Below are 10,582 nucleotides of genomic sequence, written 5' to 3'. Positions count from 1 at the left end.
TTTTTGGTAATGGACATAAACCTTTTTCACCATCTGGACCTGGCAACCCTACTGTGATGTTCCAGAAGGAGCTGAAAGGAAAGGGTACGAGGCCTAGGGAAGAAGAAATGCAAAACATAGTGGTTCTAGGGAACGACAAGTGGGACAAGGTGCTGAGTGAAGTGGGGATCAGAGGAAATAGTCTGAAGATATGGAGGAAAATGAATATGTACTTGATTGTAAATATCTCTCCACTCTCCACTTTCCTTGACACTGGCTGATTTTCTGTGGAAATCACATAACCTTCTAAAGAAAAAGCCTCACTGCTAGGCCCTGGGCAAAGCACACTATTAGTTGGAAGAGATGTGGAGAAATAAGAAGAGATGAAATTCTATTGTTTCCTATGCTTCTTCAAAGGCACAGGTCACCTTTGAATGACTTTGTTTGGGGACAAGCAAACAATTTGGGGAATGTACCTCGATTGTACCTCAATACCTCAAAAAGGCACCTTAAGACAGAAACAGGTGCTACTGGAGTGAAAGAGTGGAGAAATCTGATGGAGGACTGGGCTGTATGGGCTGTTACTTGTCTTCTGAATATCAAGAGTCAGACAATTTCTAAAACTTCAGACAGAAGGTGCCTCCATACACCCAACACAACTATTTGATCTGGCTGGCGCCATAGTAACATGAAAACAGTAATTGTTTTATCTTAATTGTTTCACCATTCAGAATAATGGCGATATGAATGAATGAATGAATATGTCAACAGACAACTCAATATTTAAGTTTTTATTAATTATATAAGTTACAGAATAAATACAAATAAACTACAACATTTTTAACATACTTTTGCAGGGGCATAAATACGGTTCTATAAATAGGATTTATAAATACAGATAATACAGATGTGTTGTTCATTCTTCCTTCTAATACATTTTCATGTTTTGTATGCAATAAAACATAATAATAATAAATATTTATTATTTCTCTATGTAAACCGCCCTGAGCCATTTTTGGAAGGGCGGTATTATTATTATTACTATTATTGAAACAAACCAATGTCACAGGACCCCTTCTTTCTTTTAACCTCTGTAAGCTTGATGTGAGGGACACCAGATTTCGTACATTTTTTTAACAAAGTCAATCATTTTGCATTTTGGCATTCTCATGCAATTTTCAAATTTTCTAAAAACCACTGACGTTTTAAAAGTTGCATCACCCAATAATAAAATGAATAAAACATTTCTTTGTGGTAGTTTTCTGTTGTTGTTTTTTCTTCAGTCATCCAAGCACCACTTCAGCCTACAGTTGATCATTTACCCATTTGTCAGTTCTCTGTGGTCCTGTTAATTCTACTTGGGAAAGGCACTGACGGTCGGAATGGCACATGTGCAAGCAACAGTAACCACCTGTTTCTCCAGCCAATAGGTGTGCTGGCATCCCATCTGCTTACGCTTGAGGACTAAGATCTCCCGCTGAATGGGAACAGAATTCAGGCCATAGTTCTGACTCCGCCCTGTGGAGTCCAGGCAGGCACTAAGACGGCAGGTGGCTTCAGTGATCACATGGGGAAACCTGTCAGGATCCTCGTTAATTCTGTAAATTTACACAGAAAATGGAGAGTAAATCTCAGTCCATAAAATGGCAGAAATATTAGTTCATCAGAATACATGGCACCTCAAAATGGAACACTAAAACCTAGCCACCCACAGTGTAAAAAGACGGATTGCCATAAGTTAGATAATGCTAACTACCAACAAGAAGTGTTGATAACTAACAGTTCAACGTTCCAGGTCTGTCCCTGGGAAGATAGAGCAGCATCACAAGTTCTCCCTCTTTTCTACACAGAGAACCAAATATAAAATATATGAAGTCACCGTGAGCAGCTTTCAGAATTTTCTGTTCCTCTCCATCATTAATGGAGATGAACAATGGATCCTAGCGAAAAGTGCTATTTGAAAACAGTTGTGGCTGAGAAAGCTTTGGAAGCAGAGGAACGCCTAGGCATTGGTGAGTTAAAATCTGTAGCTGGCAACTGGTGCTCATGTTGCTGAAAAATATCTGGGTGCCAGCCAGTTACTAAGCCTCAGCTCTGCAAGATATGTAATAATAGCAGCGGCAAACATATGCAGAGTGCCTTTCCCTCCCTCCTCAATGAGTGATTACAACTGCTAGTTACACATTGGAAGAAGGACTCCTAAGTCAGAGGCTTACAAGCTGCAGGTAGATTTGGGCTTTGGCATTTCTCAAGCACTACTGAAACTGTGTGTGGGGCGGAGGAAGGAGGCATTGATCAGAAAACATCAGCAAGGATAAGACCCCTATGCTTATGGGAGCCCTCAGGCTTCCATCTCTTCTTCCTTCCAATCTGGTTCCTAGAAAATCTGGCCAACTTCCGAGTTTTATAACAAGAACAAAATTGCACCCTTTCTTGTCACACTGAGCAGCTCTTGCTGCCTAGACTTTTTGAAGATCTGAAAAAGCACAGCAGGTTCATAATTTACATATTATATCATAGTCAATGCATTTCAGTCAGTGAGAATATGTACAGTACCTGTAATCCCAAGGAGACAGAGATCTGTTGCTGACATCATGAGGCCTCTCATGGCCTAGCTCTTTGTGAGTGATGCCTATGTGAACCTTCACACTCTCAGGGAATTTAGAGTCCTCCAGGGTTGGACAGTTGTCACTAATTCTCTCCAAGGGTCCCTCCTTGGTTTTTCTAGGCCTTATTGCATTTCCATGGGATAGATGCATTACTACAAGCATCAGTATCAGCAATCTGATCTGAAAGGGAGGATAATTTTTGGATATGTGGTGAATGTCACAAAATGACAGGTTATATCAGAGACAGACTAGCAAATGGTGCAGTTTGAAACTGGTGAGACGTTAGAATGTCCACCATCAAGAATGCATCCTGCACAAACAAAACACAGACTATGCTATGTGGCCTGCTATGCTAATACTATAGTTAAGGAGTCAAAATGCTCTGTATCAGCTACTGATACAGTTGGTGGGGAGCAGTGGTTAATTTCCAAAATGAGAGGTGCCAGAGCTCAGGTTTGATTGAAAGCCACACATGTGACCCTAAAACCTTCCCTCTTCCTAAATCCAAGATTTAGAAAGTCTAGAAATGCTTGCCTAGGTGACAATACTGTGTGCATGCTGAGAGGGCCTCTTTTTTACTTTATCTCTACCCAGCTTAATCCTTTCAGGGTTAAGCCCTGTTTGGTAGCTTTGTAGTTGGGCTGACAAATTGTTGTGGATTTATGATGAGCAGACAAATTGGTCTGAAATAAAGATCAAATCTTATTTATTTGTTCATCACCTGATCTTCTCAGGTTGCCCTTCTTTCAGCCCCTAGTCTCAGAGAGGTCCGTAGTACTAGGGCCTGTGGAAGGGCTTTTTCTGTTGCCACCCCTTCACTCTGGAATTCTCTTCCCCACCAGATTTGGTCTGCCTCCTCCCTTTCAGTCTTTAAGATCTTATTGAAGACATTTCTTTTCCACCAGGCATTTGCCCTTTAAATCTCTCAATCTCTCTCTTTAAATTTTAAATCTTGGATGCTGTTATTGCCTGTACACCACCCTGAGTATGTGGATTAGGCGGTATATTAAATCACTTAATTAATAAATAAATTCACATTTATATACCACCTGATATATACATCTCCAGGCAGTGTACACAATTCAAGTTACAATATAAAAATAAAATTAACACTTTCACAGAACAATTAAAAACAGTTTACAGAGTTAAACAATTAAAACAATTTCACATACTAAAACAATTAAACAATTTAAACTTAAATTTAATTAATTTTAATTTGGAATTCAGTTAATTAATTCCAAATTAATTTGGAATGCACACCTGAGAAAAGAGATGCAAAAGGATCAGCAGAGTCACACTCCCTTTGGCAACATCTAATTGGGAGATCATCCATCAGGCTGATCAAGGCAACCTCAACCCCTCAGCTCACTTGAAAATCAGTTTGAAATCGGTCTAGATCAGGGTTTCTCAACATGTGGGGCCCAGATGTTATTGGACTTCAACTCCCATAATCCCCAGCCCCAGTGGCCTTTGGTTGGAAATCATGGGAGCTGAAGTCCAATTACATCTGGGGACTGAGAATCTCTGGTCTAGATAATCAGTTTCCTCCAGGACTCCCTGGAGCTGAGATGCCATCACCCTCTCAAACTGTGGGAGACAGGCCTATAGTTGCCAAACTCTGAGGGGTCCAATGTAGGTTTTTTCAAGTATGGTCTAATGATAGCTCCTTAAGACAAAGAGGCATCCTATCCTCACTCAGAGAAGCATTTATGATGTTTACTAGACCTTCTCCAATAATCTAATTGTTAGATAAAATAAATCAAGTTAGGCAAAGGTAAAGAGAGCAGGTGATAGGATGCACAGTCCGAAACAGGTTGTCCACATCCTCTTGTCTAAAGTTTGAGGAAACCCTGCACTTCTCATAAACAATCGAGGATTTTAATATTTCTGTATCAATAAGGATTTCTGGGGAAGTAGTACTTAAGTCCCCCCCCCCCGCTTTTTAGGTCTTAGTTTTTAGCTTTTTACTAATAAACTTAATTTGAAACTTTTAAACATTTGTAATTTTAATTGTGGTTTAGCTTGGTCTTTTAACTTGTTTAATTTTTATTATTTTACTTTATATTGTATCTATTTTATTAATGTTGTGAACTGCCCTGAGCAGTAGTGTACTGGAGGGGTGGGGTATAAATATTTTTAAATAACAAAACATTTTAATAAACAAGGAAAACTATGAAATCTCTAAGAATTAAATGTATTTCAATCTCCTTTCATTTCTAGAAATTAATATTATGGAAACACCCACGCTAACATGTCCACTGTCTACCACATGACAAAACACATTTAGTTGTATGGAATAGTATGTTAAGCAGCTAGAATCACAATCCTACAAGGAACTTTGATCGCTAGCCTACTAGAGGACAAGTCATCTAGGAAAAGATCAAGAAAATGGTAAAATTCTTTAACCTGTGCTACATGCTTTAAACTGCTGCTTGCAAGAGAAATGAGAGATTCATATCTATTATAGTCATTTTATCAGATAGCCCTAGCCATGAGTCAGCATGCATGTATTGCAAAACTGCCTGTTTCAAAGCGCTTTTTATCCTGAGGCCCAATGGTCTTTTCCAATGCTTTAATACTGCTCATATGCTGCCACCTTGATCTGGCTGCTGAGCTAGAGACTCTCCCTCAAGATTCTTGACCCATCCGCTATAAATTGCTGTGCTCTCTGTGTGATTATACAAGCATTGTAATAAATCACTACACAAATATATAATAGGGGCCTGACTCTCCATAGTAGTCAAAAGAGTACATCATTGCTGTCCCTGGTAGGTAAAGGGCAGCTCTGACCAGAACTCCATATCTTCTAAAAGGGCTTAAAGGGAGACTTCTTAGGCACATAACAAGATCCCCGGGATGCAGTTATGCCGCTGCATCCCCACATGGAAAGAAAGCGTATCTGGAAGGCATCAGGAGTTACTTGCGACAGAAAGTTAAGTATAGCCTCAAGAATTAAACTATCATGAAAACCTGGGAGGGAGGGGGGGAGAGATTGATATCGAATTCCTGTTTAGTCAACCAATAGCTTCAACAATCCGTACATAGAAAAAGCATAAGCCAATACAATCTTGAACACAGAAGCAAGATTTATAACATACTTTAATACTTCGTGACAAAATAAAATGGTCCTGTGTATTCAGTATTTACAGATTAGCAACTTGATGGAGATGAGATAAATCAAAATCTGACCAGATTTGTATTCCTATTGTGCACACACAGATGTACATATAGATTCACCTTCAGGTGATGACAAAGGGTTTAAAATTAGGAGTTATTCAGCGACTGATTACAAACACAATCAGGTATTCGTTAACACAATAAGTATACTCACCAGTGAGGAAAATCTTTCAGAAGTCATGATATCCCTTTTTCTGCTGAGAAAGTCTCTTGTTTGATGCTGCACACGTTGCTATCAAGACTTTGAATTGTGTCTATAGCTTATCTGCGGCCTCCTTTTATATTGTCTTGAGAAAGAGATACACAGTATCTTTTCCACTGCTGTGTAGAGATAGTTTTCCTATCCTGAGTTGTGGTTCTAGGGTAATTGTGGTTGACGTTATCATTTTTTGTTATACCACTTCCTCAGTTGTGTGACACACACACACAAGGGGATAGCAAGGGAAATACATACAATGTACCAGCTCTCTAGTCATGGGAATCTAGACCAACTGATTTGTTTAAATAAACGACAGATGACCTAAAAGATACCAGCATGCCTGATCAGCCTTTTTCTTTTTGGTGACATTTTTCTGAGTCTATTCTACTGTTATGTTGTCCCTATGGCTAAATAGGTTACTCTAAGTCTGCACCATACATTCATGATCTATGTACATATTGCAAGTTAAGGTGGTCACCTTGATTTTTGCCTAATGTAAAAAGTAATGGCAAAGGATCATTGGAGAAGTGAAAAATGAAGCTACTTATGCCTCTTGAATTTCAACCTTGATTTTGATTATAGTAGGTGGCATTTGGGGGAAGCACTGTGCCTTGTAAAGATTCATCGGGCAGAGATTCATCAGGAGCATCTCTAGGAACTGATTTTGGAAGCTGCATTTATTCAGTTCCTACATGGATGCATCTCTCCACAACCCAATGTCAAGCTGAAAGACCAAGGCAAAGTGTGGTAGTATGGCACTCACGTATAAAGCATGAGCTTTATACAAGACCAGACAAAGTTTTTGCTTCTTAGATTAGATGGCATGGAAGTCAAAGTGAACACCTTAACTTGCAATCTCCTTGCTTTTTAACATGAGGTTTTGGAAACAAAACCTTCATGTCAGCACAATGTGAGTGTGTGCATGTTAATATTTTTATCTCTATAATTTTATAGCACTTTAAGATGTTTAATCCACTTCACCTATGTTATCTTTTTAAACATGCATAAAGGTTGTTCACACAACCTGTGAGTGGGGTGGGGAGGATAGGCAGAATTGCACCTACCTCCCCCTTCCCTCTGATGATCCTCATGTTCTTGGCCGCACCGTTCATGCGCCCAGTGGCACTCTTACCCCTGGACTTTGGACAAGTCCCCACTCCCCCTGGAGGCCCCCAAATCCTTTTTAAACTGTCCAGGGTGGTGTGGTCACTGCTGGCCTGCACTGCACCAGACGGCCGAGTGTGATTATGACCTCTGCTGGGTGCTTTAGAGACAGAGGGGGAAGTGGGGAAAGAAATATGTAGGATGGGAATATGTTAAGATGCGTGTTGAAATGCTTCCGCATTTCTGTATATTTGGGAATATGTTACATTGCGTGTTGAAATGTTTCTGTTTCTGTATATTTGCATAAATATACCCCAACTGTTAAAAAATACTATGTTTGTCACAATGTGTGTGTGTGTGTGTGCACATGTGTGGGTGTAGGGGGATGATGCTTAACTTTCAGCAGGAGGGGGGCCTCCAGTGGAGGGGGGGCCTCCAAAGACCTTTAGGTCCAGGCTCCAAAATTACTTCAGTGCACCTCTGCGTGTGCCCACACTAACAGTGCTGCCAAGAGAAGTGCGGCAATTTGGACGCTAGGAAATGCAGCCCAGCCTCTAGAAATCCCACAGTGGACAGCACAAGGATTTATGTGCATTGGGGGGATTTCCCCACAAGCCAGGCACTCCAGGCACTCTGCAGGCAGCCCAAGCAGACACATGGCCGGGGTAGAAGGGCGTACTTGCACCCATCTACCTTGGTAATAGCCTGAGTAAAAAACATGGCTACCCAATGGAGCATCACCTGCATCGATCCCAATCCCAGCACTCCACACAAGCAGCACTTCCTGGATAGGGCTGTGCAAGCCAGGTAGGGCTGCTCATGTGAACAGCCCCATTGGATTGTGTTCTGCAGCTTAAGAACAGTTTAGCAGGAGGTTGTTTGTCAGGATTAATCAGCTGAAGAAAATGGGCCAATTCCACTTGTCTGTTAAAAGACGGAGATGAATTCTTTTAGTGAAATTTGTGAAATATCAAGAACTGTTAGTCAAGTTAGCTAAGAAGGTGAGAAGAGCATTATAATAATTTGCAAGGTGTTCCACACTGTTCTCAAAAGTTTGTAAATGGTGCTCAGAATAAGGATTTGGGTTGGGCACTCTACCAGCATTTGTACAGTAGTTTCTACAGTGGCCCCACAATGCTGTTTTCTAATGGTCATTCATACTGAAACCTACTTCATATTAATATATTCCTCTCCCCAGAAGGAATATTAGCAATTGGAAATATATCAGTTGGTTTCAGAAGGTTAGTACCAGGAGCATTGCGGATAATTCTCAATACCATCAAGCTTTAGCAAAATTTCAGAAGGAATTACAGGTACTTCCCTCACACTGATAATAGGTTGCTAAGTTGATGTTGGTTTAATTAAGTTGTGGCATGTTTAATCACACTTACTGATATCAGTGTCTTTCTTTCCCTGCTGTTCACAAAGTAGTACATTTTTAAAACTGTCAAAGAACACAGCTTCTGAGCATACACAGGGTGCATTTCTCTTCTTTTCACTAGGCCCTATGGGCAACAAGGAACAAAAAGGCTACCACTTACTGGCACCTATCGTCAACACAGAAAGACAAATATGAAGTATGATTCATTCATGTTGTACAAGTTGTCAATAGCACAGTCTCTGAGTGTACACAAATTAATTTTCTCTCCTTTAAATCCCAGGGTCACTCTTAATTATTATGATCTCTTTATTGATGTATTGAATAGGAAGGGACAGTTTCTTGGATTTCTCTCTTTCTTTAAAAAAAAAAATCTACTAACAGATCCCATCCCCTTTTACTGTGGATAACATCAGTGTTAAATGAGTACAGTAAGTGATCTAGACAAAGGGAGATGGGTCCCCACTCCCACATCACTGGCTTAACAGGGCTTGTTCCATTTTTTCTCCCACCCCCACCCCCATTTTTAAAAGGACCTCTCCATTGTCCTTCTCTGCATTTTTAGGAGTTTCTTCCCATTTTGAATAGGGATTTTCTTTATCCAACTTCTTGGTGTGTGTGTGTGTGTGTTGTTTTTTAAAAGACGTTTCCATTATTCACTTCATGTGTTTAAAAGGAGCTTTCCATTTTTTGTCCCTCCCCATTTTTCACAGGGATTTCATTATTTCCCTCCCACCCCGCAAATATCCCCCTATTTTTACAGGTAACTTTCCACTACTTGTTTTCCCTTATTAACAATCAGACTTACTCTGGAGTAAACATGTAAAGGGCTGTACTCTTAGACAGCTGCTGCAGATATAGTAGAGCCTCAGTAAGCCAGCCATCTCTACTCTGGAGAAGGGTCAAATCAGACACGCAGCTCAATTTGCTATGGCGGTTCAGTTGGCCCACACAGCCGAGAAGAAATGTACACTCTAACCACCTTATTCAAGGGAAAAGATTGCTACTGGGAAGAATCAATAGGGACATTTGACATCTGCTGTAACGTGTGCCCTCAGTTGATTACCCTGATATAATAGGGTCTTCAAAAGTTAATAACTTCAGAAATACTGGCCAACATGTTAACTAATGAAGTGCTTGCATAACTAACAAATCTGCAGTAGTGCAAGAAGACTGCATTTTAAATAATGGAGATTTACAGATTTGCATAGATGAGCTGTCCCGCAGGTTGTGAACAAATGCAAACATGCTTGTGCGGGTGCAACACTAGTCTGGAATCTAAGCTCCAGACTTAGCAGAACTCACCTACACAATGTACTAGCACTAGCGGAATGTCCTTCAACAGGTGCACTATTTGTCAGGATGGCAGCCACTGAACAGATTTCCCCCCAAAACAAAACAAAAAGGAGGTGAGTTCTGTTATGGATCTTTTGTTGTTGTTGAAACATTTAAATGGACATGGGGGAAAGAAAGGAAGGAAGGTTACCTTGGAGATAATAAAGGTCACCAACAATTGAAGATCAGTTCTCCATTTTTCACAACTGGAGGCTCAAATTGGAGTCATTGTTCAAATTGCTGTACCTCTGTCATTTCTTAAAGGATCTACATGAAATTTGAGAAAGCAGCAGCACTTTTCACCTAGTTGCTCCATGCCAAGTTTGAAACAATTTGAAAAGATTGATTGGATTGGATTTATTTCAGTAGGACCTTTAATAGAACCAAATGTCCCTCCCTACATTTTGAAAAGCATCTCTCTCTCTTTTTCTCTATTGGCTGCATTTTGAACAGAGATTTCCATTATCCCTGCTATGATGGAACAGATTGATAGAATTTTCATAATGGTGGGATGCAGTTGTTACACCTCATCTGGACTTTACAAACAACCCTGCTAACTTGGCAAAGAGACACCTTTTAACATGGTGATTCTCTTTTATTTAGCAGGGGGAGAATAACTGGCCCTATCCACCCCCAGCACATTACCTCCAGTGACTGTTCCTGATGTCTATCTGATGTTTCTTTTTAGATTGTGAGCCCCTTGGGGACAGGGATCCATCTTATTTATTTAATATTTCTATGTGTAAACCACCCTGAACAATTTTTGGAAGGGCGTTATAGAAATCGAATGAACGAACAAAT

General features: G+C 40.2%; 1 protein-coding gene across 1 annotated transcript; it reads right to left on the bottom strand.

Annotated features, from left to right (window-relative positions):
- Positions 1–1,333: 1,333 nt before the first annotated feature.
- Positions 1,334–5,959, bottom strand: LOC128335148 (interleukin-17A-like). Its single transcript, XM_053273088.1, has 3 exons — positions 5,920–5,959; positions 2,536–2,768; positions 1,334–1,577 (listed from the first exon to the last, which is right to left on the bottom strand). Exons 1-3 carry the CDS (start codon positions 5,944–5,946, stop codon positions 1,334–1,336), a joined length of 504 nt encoding a protein of 167 aa, XP_053129063.1. The 5' UTR covers positions 5,947–5,959.
- Positions 5,960–10,582: the final 4,623 nt, after the last annotated feature.

Source organism: Hemicordylus capensis, chromosome 1, assembly GCF_027244095.1.
Source record: "Hemicordylus capensis ecotype Gifberg chromosome 1, rHemCap1.1.pri, whole genome shotgun sequence".
Lineage (NCBI taxonomy): Eukaryota > Metazoa > Chordata > Lepidosauria > Squamata > Cordylidae > Hemicordylus > Hemicordylus capensis.
This window is presented reverse-complemented; position numbering and strand designations above follow the sequence as displayed.

Coding starts and splice junctions, on each gene's coding strand:
- LOC128335148 (XM_053273088.1), bottom strand. CDS start 5,946: ATGACTTCTGAAAGATTTTCCTCACTG. Junction 2,769..5,919: donor CTGAAAGATTTTCCTCACTG/GTGAGTATACTT, acceptor CCTCCCTTTCAG/ATCAGATTGCTGATACTGAT. Junction 1,578..2,535: donor CTGTCTCCTTGGGATTACAG/GTACTGTACATA, acceptor GTAAATTTACAG/AATTAACGAGGATCCTGACA.